The 15,947-nt window shown below is 44.5% G+C and overlaps 1 protein-coding gene across 3 annotated transcripts in view; it reads right to left on the bottom strand.

Moving 5' to 3' along the window:
- Positions 1–15,947, bottom strand: part of PARD3B (par-3 family cell polarity regulator beta) — a 2,582,324-nt gene that overhangs the window by 1,298,502 nt on the left and 1,267,875 nt on the right. For all 3 annotated transcript variants that reach the window (XM_069615556.1, XM_069615558.1, XM_069615557.1), the window contains exon 12: positions 14,084–14,266. In XM_069615556.1, coding sequence (XP_069471657.1) covers positions 14,084–14,266 — 183 coding nt within the window. The remainder of the gene's footprint in view (positions 1–14,083; positions 14,267–15,947) is intronic.

Genomic DNA, 15,947 nt, shown 5'->3' with positions numbered 1-15,947 from the left:
GGCGCATCCGCCCCGGCTAGGAGAGGGGGTGATTCTTCAGGAAGTAGAGTTATTGTTTCAGTTTAGCACTCGCAAGGGAAGCGGCCCCCACAAAGAGTGAAGATAAATCGGCCCGGCCCCCCTGGGAGCGGCGCTCACTGAGGAGCGCACCTGCAGGGGGGGGGGGGGGGGTACGCGGAAGCCGGCTATGCACGGGGTGCAATGGAGCAAGCGAGGGGGTACACGCGTGCAAGAATTAGACACCTCGTGCCCCCCCCCACTACAAACCACCTGGAAGTTTCAACTGGCCGCTTCACGCAGAAGGTCGACTTAATAAAAGCGCGTGCGCACCCTGGACGCACGTGCAAGGACCCGTTCTACCCTTTTCCCTACATGCCTACACGGGACCAGAGAGGTACTAGAATCCCTTAACCCCTGAGGAACCGCCCTGTCTATGCCAGACCATAATCCCTCATCGGCAACCTCAGACCTCTGTCCAAGGTGCTACTGACTTGGGCCAAGAGGCGCTTTCCCCACGTGCCCATTAACTAAAGTCCCATCAGGGTGGACGGTTTCCATTTTCCTTCGGCGCCCCGTGAATCAGAGCACCTGCCGTGCTGCTAACCACCACCTGTGGCTGCCGCAACAAAAGAGGTAAACAGAAATGATCCAGGTGAACAGGGACGCTTGCAATTCACTTTCAAGTGCCCAGAGGGCAAATACTGGGAGGAAGCAGGTTCCAAAGCATCCGGGTCTGCACAGAGAACGCCCTGCCACACTACACACAAATGTTGAGGGCAGGATTTCGAGAAGAGGAAGATGATCAGAGAGCAACGATCTTGCCATGAAGGGCATGAGGCCGTGTCATCCAACACAGAAAGCCCAGGCAAATAATTGTGAGCACACATTTGAGCCAAGACTAGTGGCTTCAATAGCAGGCCCACTGTGACGTTGTTTGGGGCCCTGCGTGCATAGGCACGCAAAGGTTACCGTTATATATTTCTATTGGGGAACTCCTAAGTGCTTGACTGGGGATCAAACCCATATTGCACGGCCGCGTCCTGTTCCCAAGGCAAGCACATTGCCCCTGAGCTATAAAGCAACACTATAGCTAGTCAAACCAGGACTTGTCTGTAGTGCGCACCAAGAGAACTACATCACACTTGATGGCAAACAATATTGAAATATTTTGGGACTGGTCATTTTGACAAGTTGCTCAGCGTAAGATTAAATAAATTGCCCAAGATCACAGACGTTCCTTAAGAGACAACGCTAGGATTTGAGCACAGTCTGAAATGAATGCACTTGACAACATTGCTTCCCCAGTTCCTGTTTCACAGCAAGGTCAGATTATATGGGAATACACCGTTTTCTATATCTAATACGCAAAGTACACCAGTCACACAATAATTAAACTTTACATTAAAAAAAAATAATAATACATTGGAGAAAAACACAATATGCAAAAGGTAAATGTTTCTATTTTCATCTTCTCCATCATCAAGGGAAGTAGACAATAGAATATTAATTGATGTGAGCCTAAAACATATAATGTGGGTTTTACCCCTGTATTTTAAAGCTTTACATACACCATTCACATAGACCTGTGGATTATTTATATCTGCACTAGAACATGTGAAAGTGTACAAAAATGAAAACCATTAGTTGTGTCAAATGGGGAGACCTGAACATAACCTAGACAGAGTCCTGCGAAATGTGATTGTCCCTCTTACGTCTGCAGACGTGCAAAGAGAGGGTAGGCAATGGACTAACAATGCCACCAAAATCTGAGCAGGCAAAACTTTTAACAGAAGACAACACAGTACCAGACAGCGAAACACAAAGATTTGTCCAGGATCAATGTGTCGTCCGTTGGCAAAGCAAGGATTCGAGCATCAACACTTTGGTTACAGTGTGTCATGTTTGGCTACCAAATCACCTCTGCCAACTAACACTTTGTTCTTTACTGCGATGGCTGCCAGTGTTTGCAATTCTTGTTTTGACAAAGCAAGCTCTAGAACTGCATACTATTTTTTTTTTACAGTTAGCACTATTTGTTGCAGGACCATTGTTTTGTACAACAGGAGGTGTTGCTAACACCACATAATGTAAATACGTAAGTTCATCAACATCATATAGAGGAAAGGGTGACTTAGCATTCTCTTGAATTTGCTATTGAGATCAGGCATATGAAACCACATCTCTGCAACAAGTGCTTAACACACTGAGCTTTTTTCAGAATCATAGCAGTAGTTAAACGTATTTATATTCTGGATGGGCAAAGCACTTCGAAAAAGAGATTCAAACCTATCTCAACAATGGTGTTCAACAATGCTCAAAAGATTCAAACCATTTTGAGCTGAGGCTCGAAATGGTTAAAAACCTTTCAAACAGACTTCGAGCCGCTTGTATAGATATGATCGCTTGGTGGTTTGACTCGGCTTGAATACAACTCTTTGGCAATACGGCACTCTAGGATACTGAAGCAACATCCTATGGCAGGGGGCAGAAGGAGGATACGGACTGGCAGGTGACAGACATTGCTGTTGTCTTATTAGAAAAATAAAGCGAAAAACTACCTTTCCCTCTAGAGTGGTTCCCCTGCCTCAACTAAAATGCTAAGGGTGTCATTAGAATGTCCGTATAAGTCAATAGTCCACCGTCCTGTGTCAAAAAAAGTCCCCATCTCTGTCCCTTATACTTATAACTGAACTAAAGGTTGCACAAATGCTCTTGGTTCAGGAGAATGACACCCTTCTCCTGGACTGGGTATCCCATTACTGGTTGTGGTTTGACTTGCAAGTTCTTTAGCAGGTGGTATGACTCCCTTTCCCCTTCTTTCCCATGGGGAATGACTCCCTTTCCCCTGATCCCAGTCTTTCCCAAATAAAGGACAGCCAATCCTATAACACTCTGTTTCAGAATGTTCACCGTTTCTTCACTCCATGTGGGGTGAATTACTTCCTTCCCCTGGCTTTTCTTTAATGTCCACAGTACACCACTAGGGGGGATGTCTCCCTTCCTCTGCCTTCTGGGTTACCAGGAGAATGACTCCCTTTGGCTGGTAGTTCAGCTTCACAGTTCAATACAAGGGGGAAGGACTCCCTTTCCCTGGCCTTTCTTTCACTAGGGCTTGGGCCAACTTGGTTCACTATCCTACCAAGCCAAGCCCGAAGAAATCAATATGTACACTTCACCATACCAGGGGCAACAAGCCCCTCCCTGTGGCCTTTCTTGTGCTGGGTTTCACAGTTCAACACCACCAGGGGGAATGCCTCCCTTTCCATGGCCTTTCTTTCACTTTCGAGGGAACAGACGCAGGCTTCCCCGACTCTCAGCTTGGGCAGACTTAGTTTATTCTCCTGCCAAGTAATGTTAATGTTAACCCCTGGCGTTCTGGTGGCTCTGAAAGAGAAGGGGAGGTTGAGTTAGTGGGAGGAAGCAGGAAAAGTGCAAGAGAGCAGTGATGTGCTGTTGGCGGCCTCAGCCCGGTGGGTCCGTTGGCTGGGCCTGGGGTGTTTGCAGCCGGTAGTCGTCGTGTACTGTTGTGCGAGTCTATGTGTGTTTTTTGTTTTGTTGTTGCAATGTAGTGAAGTTTGTGCGGTTTGTTGTGCTGTAGGTTTTGGTTGTGTTTGGTTTGGAGTTTGAGGGGTGTATGCAGAAGGGGAAATTGTTAGTAGGGTTGGTTAGTTTGTGTCTCTATCCTGAATTGAGGCGCTCGGCTTGCGTAGTCTCCCCTGATGCGGCTCTGTCCTGATTGGGTCCGACTAGCATACAAGGTTCCTTACTCCTATGGTTCCCACCTCTAACATGCTCTCTCATAGCCCCCCTTATCCTCCCTTCATACTCCTGTGGCCAGTGCACCTGCCAATGTCAACATCTTAGGTAGTGAGGTGATTGCCAATATCTCGACAATTCCACAACACTGTGGTACCTGGCGGTAACTAAGGGGCGGGGGGGGGGTGGGGAAGTGTTGGTGGAATTGTCTGGGGTAGTTGACTCGGTCTCTGTGCGTGTCGCCTGTGCTCTAGTCTATCCGGTGTCACCCGTCCAGGTGCCGTGGGAGCTTCCCTGTCGGTTCGGGGTTGTCCTTGTCCTTTCTTTTTTCTTTTTTCGATTTCAGATTTAGTCTCTGGTGTTGAAAAGACAGGTTTTTAGTGATTTCCTGAATTTTAGGTGATCTTCAGTGTTTCTTATTTCTTTTGGGATGTTGTTCCAGGTTTTTGCGGCTAAGTGGTAGAAGGAGGTGCCTCCAAGTTTTTTCTTAAGGTATGGTTTGAGTTCCAGGCGGATTTCGTTGCTTGATCAGAGGGGTCTCGTTGGTTTGTAGACTGTTATTTTCTTTTGTAGGAATTCTGCCCCTTGTCCGCTGATTGCCCTGTGCGTTATGCACATTGTTTTGAAGGTGATGCGAAGTTTTACTGGGAGCCAGTGTAGTGTTTTTAGGGCTGGAGAGATGTGGTCTCTTCTGGATAGTTTGAGGAGTAGTCTTGCTGCAGCATTTTGGATCCGTTGCAGTTTCTTCAGGATATATTCTGGTATTCTGAGGTAGAGGCTGTTTGCATAGTCAATTTTTGACATGATTAGGGCGACAATAATGAGTGTTTCGTGCGTGAAGGAGAGGAAAGATAGGATTCTTGCCGTGTAGAGGAGGAAAAAGCATTTCTTCACTGTTGCATTTATGTGTGGTTCTAAGGTTAGGGTGTTGTCCATTAGGACTCCCAGATTCTTTACTACCTACAATGGTATTGGTGCATTTCCCATTTCCGTAGGCCACGGGATGGTGGTTTTGTTCTCTTGGTCTTTGGATATGATCATGATTTCTGTCTTTCCTGGGTTGATTTTCAGGTTGTTGGCATCCATCCAGTTGAAGACTTCTTTTAGACAGTCAATTAGGGTTGAATGGTCGGCATCAGTGTCTTTCATTTTGTAGATGATCTGAGTGTCATCTTCATAGTTGTAACATGTAATGTTGTATTTTTTGAAGATTCTGATGACCGGAGTCTGATAGATGTTGAAATATAGTGGAGATAGTGAGGATCCTTGTGGCACTCCACAGTCGTTAACTCGTGGAGTGGATTAGAAAGGTTTGATCCATACGGTTTCTGTTCTGTCTGCTAGGAATGATTTGGTCCAGCGTAGTGCTGTTTCTGTTATGCCTATGTCTTCTAGTCTTTTGGTCAGGGTGTCATGGCTAACTGTGTCAAAGGCTGGGGAGAGGTCAAGCAGAATAAGGGCTGAGGTAGTGTTTGAGTCTGCATTAGTTTTGAGGTCGTCCCAGATGGATAGTAGTGCTGTTTCTGTTCCTCTCGCTGTACTAAAACCGATTTGAGCTTGGTCCAGCAGGTGGTGTTTTTCTATGTGTTCTTGGGTTAGTTTATATACGTAGGTTTCTAGAAGTTTTGCTGGGTAGGGGATGTTAGAGATCGGCCTGTAGTTGGAAAGGTCATCTAGTCACCACTTGTGTTTTTTAAGAGTGGCTTGATGTATGCTGATTTGAAGATCCTCTGTACAGTCCCTGTTGCTAGTGATAGATTTAGAAGGTTTCTGTAGTGTTCTGCTGGCGATCCTTGCATGAGGATTGATTTGTAGATGTCTGGGGGGCAGGGGTCCATGGGTGATCCCGCTTTCTTGCTTCGTTTTACCAGCATTGCGAATGCCTCTGCTGATATTTCAGGAAAGCTTTGGAGTTTGTGCTGTGGTTCCGTGTTAGGTTTGTTGGGTTGTATGTTGTGGTTGGTTGGTCTCTTTTGTATGGTTTGTCGGATGTCATTGATTATTTTTTTGAAGTGGTCTGCCAGGTCGTTGCATAGTTTTTCTGAGGGAGTTGGAGTGTTATCGCAGCCTGGTGGGTTTCTCATTTCTTCAATGATGCTAAACATTTCTTTTTGTGTGTTGGTATCATTGTTGATTCTGTCATCGTAATGTCTTCTCTTTGCCTTTTGAATTTCCTTCTTGTATGCACAGATTTGTTTCTGGTACAGTGTTTTTTCCCTTGGGTTGTATTCTTTCCTCCATTCCAATTCCATCTATTTGTTTTCCTTTTTCATGGCGTTTAATAGTGGGGTGAACCATTTTGCCATTGCTCTTTTTTTTGATGGGGTGAACGGTTTTTCTGGGGCGATCTTGTCTATTGTATCTGCAATCCATTTGTGTAGTATCTCTGCTTTCCCGTCTAGGTCAGCTAGCTCTAGTTCTGTAGTTGAGGGTTTCGTTAATTCCAGTTGTTCGAATAGGTTGCTTTCTTTGACGTGTTTCTAGTTTCTTTTGGTGGTGGTTGTGAGTTTCGGATTTTGGATGTAGGCTTGGGTAGGCAGAGTGATCACGAATGGGAAGATGAGATGGTCGCTACACAGTATTTGTATTGGAGGTGCTGTGACAAGTTTTTCTTTGGGGAAAATTGCGTCTAGGTTGTGTCCTGCCGAGTGAGTTGCTCCTTTGACTAGTTGTCGTAGTTTCATAGTGCGGAGTTGTTCAATCAGTGAGTTTTGAGAGTTGGTGTGGTTGTCTTCAAACCAGATGTTGAAGTCCCCCAGGATGATTAGGTGTTTGTGGTTGATGGCTAAATTGGTGATGCTTCTACGAAGCTATCGATGAATGTTGCATCATATGTCAGAGGTCTGTATACCAGGATGAATGTGATGTTGGTTTTTGGGCTCGCTGTTAGGTGTATTACCATGGTTTCGCAGTTGAGGATGTTGAGCGGTTCATCAGTTTTTATTTTCAGGTGTTCTTTGAATGCTATAGCCATGCCTCCTCATTTTTGGTCTTTTCTGTTTTTTTGTAGGCATTTGAAGTTGGTCGGAAGGTAGCTTTGGAGTGTGATTTTGTAGTTGTCGTCCAGCCATGTTTCTGTGATGAACAGGATGTCAATGCCGTTGTCGTCGAGTAGGTCGAAGATCTCCGTTGAGTGTTTTGACATGGATCTTGCGTTTATTAGATTGCAGTGAAGTTTGGAGGTGTTGTTTGGTTTGGGCTTTGTCGAGGTCGTCTTCTGCTCAGTGTTGAGGTTTCCTTCCTGGTCGATCACTTGTTGGGCTGTGGGATTCGGGGTGTCAGCATCTTCAAAGAGTTCTTCTAAGTTCTGGTCTTGTTTTTTTTTTGTTTTCATCGGGTTTGTCTTCCGGGAGTTGTGGTTGTTGATTGTAAGTTCCTCTTGCTTTGGTGACGTAGGGGGTTATTGCGTCAGTCGTCTGTTTGTGTTGTTCATCCTTCTTCTACTTGCTTGTGTTAGGTTGTTTTATGTTGCTGCTTCTAACGCTGCAAAGGAGAGGGTCTTTCTCCCTTGCTTTTTTTGGTCGGGGTTCCCAGACCCCTCTTTGGTGGCTAATGGTTTCCTAATACTATTATGCAGAGGGAGCTTCCCACTGATGCTTTCTTCTTTGAACTTTGGGTCCCAGACCACTAGTAATTTCTTCATGACCACTGTGCGGAGGAAAATTCTCTTGGATACTTCCCCCTTTCTGTTGTTGGTCCCAGAGCCAGTGGGACCTTTCTTTAGCCCACCTGGTGCCTTGGGGTCATGAGGGAGAGTTTGGCGGTGTCCCACTATCCCTGCCCACCCAGCTGTGCTTCCTGATACCTTCTGGGACCTTCATGCATGGTGGTGGGACTTCTGTGGCTGGCCACCTGCACTCGGTCGATGACTGTCTGCTTCTTCAGCTTCGCTGGCTTTGCGGATGCTGGCACTCTGCAGTATTGGCACGGCTTAAGGACTATATGGTCCACCTCCCCTTGAAAGTCCTGCCACTGCATTGCAGTGGTCTACCTGGACACGCAGGTCGTCGAGCTCTCGTGAACGCCTCCAGCTTCCTGCTCACGTCTCCGGTTGTTAGGGTCCTGCTCATTCGGTTCTCCCATGTCAGACAGCTTCTTCACTTGCTGCGCCGGGACTGGTTTGACCATTTCTGCAGTCCTTCTTTGATGTTCATGTCAATTGCTGTTGTGTAACCACTAGAATGCTCATCTTTAGTTCTTGTTGCATTCCTAATGGTGCCCCACCTACTCCTCGTTTCAATACTAGTTACGTCACTGGCCCTACACATGTAAATGGGGTGACTGGGTATGGTATTGAGGAGTAAAATATGTGTAGGGTTAGGAGGGGTGATTGGGAGGGGCGTCATACCGCATTGCATTTGGCTTTTAATCTGCACACTCTTCAATCAGCTTTAAAAGATGTTTTGCAAAGAATAACCCTGTGAAAAAGGTTTTCTCAATTCAAATAAAATGCTTTTACACGTAAGTGCTGCATTTAAACCCAGCTAACATACAATTGCAAATAAATTATATACCGGGATAAGACTAGGATGGAGGAAAAGGAGATAGTACTGTTCACCCAATTATTTACCTGGGGAGACTGCTCAAATGTACATATGCACTGTCAGGCCGGGCAAATTCTACTCCGACGCATGATAGCAAAAATGCACATTTTCTGTTTTTCCAGAACCATGTAATTTTCCCTAAACTGACAGTTTCTATGAATTATCGAAGAAAACTCTGCTTTGATGACATTTGTGGGATGTCTTAACCCACTAATCCAAGCCCTGCAACATCACTGTGCATTGTGGGCAGCAGAAACATCATAATGGCCACCAGAAAGCATGCTGCTCGCCAGAAATCACCAGGAAGTGCGCAGTGAAAACCTGAAAAATAGGCCACCATCTACTTTTGCCTATGTCAGTGGTAACACAGGAGACCACTTCCAAAACCCATCATTTGGCTGCTCACAGAGCAAAATCATTGCAAAAGAAACAGCTGGTTTCAAAAATCAGTTTTTTATTTGGTGTCAAATTTGTAGAAATCATGCCTTACAAACCACCCAAAAAATCCAACCTCCTTGTTGGGTGGTCAACATCATTCTTCTTCTGGAATCTACATAAATATAAGGTCCACAGAAGTGTATCTATATCTGAACAAGTATACTTTTGAGGATTGCTTGCTGGAAGAAATCTGTCAAAAATGGGTGTAATACCGTTACTCACCTCTACCAGAAGCCGGCTTTTTAAAACCATTTTGGGTAAAGTTGACCATGGAACTCAAACTATGCCAAAGAAAGACTTGCTATCAGAAGCCTAAGAGGTGGATACAATTGAAAAGGCTTGAAGCAAGAAATTGTTTAATGTATGTGTTAAAATTGTGAGTAATATTATAAGAAAAGACAATTTGTAGATATTGGGTTAAGAGTTAAAGTTTCCCACACTGTGTTCAAACGAATTCCACACCTTCTCCCTGGACAAAGGAGACTTCCCCCTACCCTGGCCTGTTGCTCTCAGTGCAGACAAAGGAATCCTTGGGCTGAATAGAAAATGCTAATATGGGTGTGACAGACAACAAACTGCTGGCAGGAAGGAGAGGCATGTGACCTCTGAGTCAGCCCAGACCTTGGAGGCAGAGACAAACCATTGTGTGGATTCAGAAAGCACAGCAAATGTACGTTTTAGAAAAAATGCTTATAAAATATTGTACCAAACTGACAAAAATGTGAAACTTTGAGATTGTTCAAATGAAAAATGTGCTCACAGTTGAAGACTAAGCTGGACTCCATGCGATGTTCTGAGACCAAACCCCAGAATTATTCATATTGTAGCTACTGTGTTTATGCCAGGAACCGGAAAAATTACAGAATTGTGCTCAGATGGGGTGTGCATGCATGTCTAAAAATTGGTGCAGAAATAATATAGAGAAACCCACCAAAAGCGCAAAAAGTGGTCATTTCTGAACCAAAGCTCTTGGGAAGATGAGAGTTGAACAGAAATGTACCTTAGTTAATCTGTCATGTGATTTATGTAGTATTAACAAGTTGTGTATATTGTAAATATGTGTTTTATGAAAAATAATATATACTGTACAGAGACAAAGGGGAGTGTTTTCCCCCATGCACTAAAGATGACACAGGATGACATGCTGATCCATTCTCCAATCAGGGGACAGGGAATCCTCTAACCTATCAGATCCTTAGAGGGTTGGGCATTGTAGAATCAGCCTCCCCACCCACTTTGGAAATGCATAAATAGGGACTGCTGAGGGCAGATAGGGCACGCACTTTTTTCCACTACTCAACTGATTTCTTGGCGAAGCACCCTGCAAGCAGATCCAGACCAGATCCAGACAATATCCAGACAGACTCTAGAACCAAACTCTGGAACTTTGAAGCAGAGAGGCCTAACCCAAAAGCTGAACCCTTCTCAGCAGGCCTTCAGAATCTTTTGCAACCTGATTCTAACCCCTAAACTTCCAAGGGGCTCTCACATTCAACAGCCGGGCTGAGCTGTTTTGCTATTCTAGTCAAGAAGCCTGTGCTAGAACCAAGATCCAGACCCAGAAAGCAGAGCTGTATCCAGAACCCGTCAGATCCAGTCCAAGAGACCGCGCAGACTGCAGTGCAGTGCAGTGCTGAGAGCAGAACTGAGACCTGTCCGGTGGCGAGAGAATCCCAGCCAAACCCTTGACCAGATCCTTGACAGGGCCCGCTCCAATCCCAAGCCATAGGAGTGAGTATCCGTTCTAGAACTGTACATAACCAATCTCTTAGTTTAAAGTAATACTATCCCATCCATTTCAATCTGTCCTGAACTGCATTACATAACCTCTGTTGTCTATCCTAAATTCTTCTCTCCTCCACATAATCCTTGATAATTGTAGTGATAATCATCTTGGGGCTAATATATATTTTCTGGAGAAAGGCAATTGTCTCGTTCAGACAGAAACCATCCGGAGGCACCTCTGGATAGGTGGCTGGGCTGTCGTGTAGTTTGCGGCTCCATTGACTCTTTAGTGTTAAGAAATCTTTGTTTCTAATGTTTGAAGCGCATCTGTCATTTTTGAAATCTTGCCTTTGTTTCTGAAAAATCTACCTTCACAAAAAGCTCTAACTTTTGAACCGCACGTCCTAGAACTGAAATTTAACTGTCATTTTAAAGTGATAGTTTATCCGTAATCGCGTTTCCCGCACATAGAAAAGTTGCTGCGAATTGCAATTTAGCTCCATTTCACCACATTTCAGAATAGCTGTTTCTTGTTTTCAACTGCTGAATTTCGTTTTCAATCTGATACTCATTCATGAATCATTGTGAGTGTTGACCTGAACCAATCCAAAGTAACTCTCACTTATCCTGAATCTCCTTTAGTGAATTAAAATCATTTTAGCATATTTTCCCTTTCATTGCAATCACATTCAAAAGTATTTTTGTCTGTTTTAAAATCATACCTGTTTTCTCTAAGCTTGCTGGGGGAACTGGGATTGAACTGCATTATTGATTGTATTCCTGAAACCTGTGTGCCCTAATTTCCATCTCTTCATATTGCATAGTGGGGGGAGTGAGTAATAATAGGGGAAAAAGTGATCATATTATCGTTTGATTGAAATCATATCAAGTTTATTTCTGTGTTGCATTCTTTCCTATCTTGCATTTCCTTGAACTCATACAAAGTATTATCTGCTACATTATTCTCCTATTCCTACTTCTAATTGATTAAAGAGATTGTTGATATTGTAATATTACCCATTGCTGATCATTGTACATATTCATAAGTGTGCTATTCAGATATTATTCTATTCATAAAAGTGTGATATATATTGTTCAATTCTTCAAATAAACCTTTTAATTTGCAAAACAAACCTACTTCTTGGCTCAGGGAGGTCGGGGAGATTCAAAGAGAGGGGCATTATATAAGGGTTCATCATGCAGATTTAAAGAACTTTGACATAAAAATATATAAATAAGGGCTTCCATTGGGCATCCCATCCTAAGCATTAACTTAGTTGGAGTGCTGGATTGAAGTCACTTACACATTACGTGAAAGTTATGTTTGTAACAATGCCAACACATGGCAACACTCAAAGCAGATGTCCTGAAGCTCATGAAATGGCTGTGATTGGTGTACCTACATCATGTGATTGTGATTTCCCAGAGGACCACCCGGCCACTGAAGGGAACTCAAGACGCAAGCGTGGAATTCAATTGAACTAAACTGGCGGCACTCTCCAAAGTTATTGGGTGAGAATCTTGCTTGGCAGACAAATGACTTAGGCCTGCCATTACTACTTACTCGAGATCCAAGGGGGAAGAAACCCCCCCCTTGTCCCTTCCAGACTCTAAAGGAACAAATCTAATCGACAAAATGAAAATATCAATCCCATTTCAGATCAAAAGTACATAAACCACACCTCCACCCAGTGTCCATGCCTGGAAGCTCTGTGAAGTGCATTGTGGTTATGGAAATTAGCTCAAAAGCATACATTTTCACCCAGGGCAGTGCTATTTTATGCATAGCTTTATCAGCCTAACACTGGCAGCTCTCCAGTATGCAGACAACCACATAAATGTTTCACCCTCATTAGGGACAATCAGTGTGGTACACTGACTATTCGGGAACATAACAAATGCCAAATTTATAGTGGGTTTAAAAATGTATGAATAACACATTCTAACTGAAATATGAGACTAGAAAAGGCCATTTCAGCTAACAAGTACACAGGCTACAGTGCCACCCATTTTCCATGCCTGGAAGTTCACCACTCTACAGAAACTCTAATCTCCATCCTGATGCTCAGCAAACTCAACTACTGCTCACGCCTATTTACTCGGGCCTGCTCTCCTCTCCTTGCTCCCTCTAGACTGAGGGCCTCATTAGCGGTCAGGCGGTCCGGAAATAACAGTGGCGGTAAACCCATCGCCACTCTTAATTCTGGACCGCCCGATCTCGAGTCCTGCAGGCGGGAGGTGGCGTTCCCGCCAAGTCTGACCTGGCGGGTTTAACACCGCCCGCCTGTAGGTGGACGTGGAAATACCAGCACCATCACGAGATGGTACCGGTGTTTCCACTTCCCCATTCCCATTTAGTCCTACAGGACTCAATGGGAATGGGGATTTACTGAATTCCGCCTCCGGAATTCCCGGGACACCGGGGTCATAATGTCCCGGTAATTCCAGGAATCATGGAGTCGGAATGGTAAGACAAGTCCGGCGGTAACCGAGCCGGAAAAAACGTCAGTTTACCGCCGGACTCAGAATGAGGCCCTAAGTCTTCAGCTTCACTACCATCCCTTTTTACACCCTACCCAGATTCCCCCCCACTTCTGCCTACCTGCACCATACTGGTTGGGTCTCCAAGCACAACTACTCCATTAAGTTCCTTTTCCTGTCCTCCGAAGCCATCAATGATCTTGCTCTTCAACAGTACCCGCCCGACTGTATACCTTTCTGGTCACCATCTTGTTCCCTCTGCTTCTCTCCTGCATGCACACTCTCTGGCCCGTGCCCCCTGTGCCTCCACTTGCTTCTACTTTTCCTACCTACTCTCTCCACTCCTTGGGAACCCGCTGCCCAACACAATCAAAGGAAGCCCAACAGTGGATCTCTTCAAAATTCGACTTTAACTTCACTTACTTGCCAAAGAGGGAGGTTTGCCATCCCCTACCCGGCAACACTACAGCTGCCTAATAATATTGTGTATATGTGTACATTACTCCTCTTTACTTTGAAGCACTTGCCAACCTAGGTTAATATTTCCTTTGTAAGTCACTTGCTTCATATATATATTTTTGAGTTGTTTTGTTTTATCCTACTTGGTCCGCACCATCAAAAACAGGCCCAGTACTTGTTCTTATCTATGTGCTATTGTAATGGCATCCTTCTGGGGAAGGGCTGCGCCATCTGTAAATGCGTTACTTTAAGTTATTTCTGATTGACACCAACACTCCTCCGCTTCAAATATAGGTCCAGTTCAACAAGGGTGTGAGACTTTGGCGCACTCATGATTCCCAATAAGGGGGAGACGCATATGTGGCTGCCTGCTTCCTTGAGAGCTGCCTATGCTTGAAAAAGCTTTTATATAAAATAGTGCTACCCTACAAGACACTGCTCAAACGAAACAAAAAGTAATGTTTTTGAGATAATATGCATACCAACAATGCACTGCACAGTGGTTCAGAACTGGAGGTGAACTTCCAGGCATGGCTTCTAGGCGGCGCTGTTGCGTGTGTGCTTGTTCGCTAAAATAAACCTAGGCAATCTTTTGCAGATCTTAATTTACATCCCCTTTTCCTTGTGGAAATCCGAAAAACAAAACATTTTCGATAACGGACAAACAATATTGACATTACCTTTGGATTCCCCTCGGCTTGTCGATCGAGTTTTCTTAGAATAACCAACTGGATCATGCCGCGAAGGTTTCCCTCCATTGACATGGACCGTCGCAGGGTCTCCATGGCTTCGTGGTTCGACTTCCCCAGCAGAGCCTCCCCGTTCACTGCTATGAGCTGGTCGTTCACTCTCAGGCGCCCATCCTGTAAGAAAACGAGAGAAATAAATAAGAATAGGCGTCTTCAAACTCCACAGTGTGTGACGTAGCAGAGTAAGTTGCAGGCATAAGAAGGAAAATAGGTTATGGGAAAGAACAGATCAGATGCCTTTGGTACATGAAATCAAGACTGAGCCGGTGATCCAGACTTCCTAACATCCCATTTAGTAGCCAACTGAAGCGAGCGGAAGTCACTCCCAATGCATCATTTAACTGATGAACATTCTTATACAATTCCTAACAGAATTGCCGAGGTGTGGCACAATTACACTCCCAACTGAGCCACTGTGAGACAGAGGTGGAAAGATCACACAGAGCTGTGCCATTTTGCGTCCCTACCTGCAAGACCAGTTACTATCAGGAAGCCGGGTTCCTTGGCTGGCAACACTCATCTTGAGCAAGCTACCCACCCCCTTTCTATGGGGGAAGCAAGTATGGCAAAGTAAATAGTTAGCTCCCAGGTACTGGAGAGTCCGGAGGGAGGTCCCACATGAGAAGATCGCCTCTCATCTACGGATGGAAGGGGGGCGATAGCTCCATTTTTCAGAGTTGTGTTGGTGGTGATCAACCATCTCTGGGATAGACTGGTTTCCATCTTTAGGGGGTTTACGCTCGTGCAATATCAGAGTGCACTTCTTGTGAAACAAGGCCTTGTTACCTAACCGCAATCGGTTCCTGGCATTTCCTTTGAGGATTGGTTAAAGGTGACTCTTGCTATGGAAGACATCCTGCATGGGATTATTTGTTATGGCTTGCAAAGGTCGCACCAATTGAACGTTCCTCTTATTTTGCAGTCCCTGGATGTCTGGCATCCAGCACCCAGAGAAACGTCATCTGCTTCTGTGAAAAGGAAAAGCAAGGAGCTTAGAGTGGTAATACAGTCTTAAAGACCAACGGAGTTATCATGATTATAGAATAATGACGCCTCCTACAAATTATGGGTGAAGACAACAGCAAGGTAGGCTTTGGGGCTGTGGTTACATAGTAAAAATAATTGCTTAATAGGCAGTACAATAAATGCATTTAATGTGTTACTAAATGCTTTAATTTTCTAACAATAAGTAACAAGGTTGTCTTTAAAAGGTAAGCATTTTAATTGTAAACCTGGTTCAGCTGAACCAATTTTAGTATGAGACTGCATTAGGTGCAAACTAAAAGTGGATAGCTTTTCTATTCAAAAGTAAAATCAGTGTTCCACGTTTTGGCTTGCACTTGGCCCATTACATTGGATGTTGTGGTCATGCTGAAGAAGCAGTGAGCAACACATGGTTGCTTGTTTAAAGAGAGCTTGCTGGGAAACGGCATCAATGTTTCTTGAAGGTCCGTTTCCTGTTCTGCCTGGGAAATAAGAATGTTTGCAATTAGGGCAACACCAGCCGTTTTTGACTGCATTTACGGCATTCTGATTGGCTAATTGGAATTCAATTATAACCCTGAGGTACAAATAAGTGTTCTGGTTATCCAATCTGCTCAAAAGATCCACCTGCAACCCACTGGAGTCTGCCAAACAAACTGAGTAGACCATCTTCTGCCAATACTCGTGGATGCTGGGATTTAAGGATTTAAATGGTATCATTAAATGTGTGCCTTTTGATGACAGTGGAGGAGTGCATTCTGCAGTAGGGTGTCCACGGTTAAAGGAACTAGAATGGAACATCATGCAATCA

The sequence above is a fragment of the Ambystoma mexicanum genome, chromosome 9 (genome assembly GCF_040938575.1).
Source record: "Ambystoma mexicanum isolate Mex_15411 chromosome 9, UKY_AmexF1_1, whole genome shotgun sequence".
NCBI lineage: Eukaryota > Metazoa > Chordata > Amphibia > Caudata > Ambystomatidae > Ambystoma > Ambystoma mexicanum.
The sequence above is the reverse complement of the archived record's forward strand: the minus strand, read 5'-3'. Positions and strand labels throughout refer to the sequence as shown.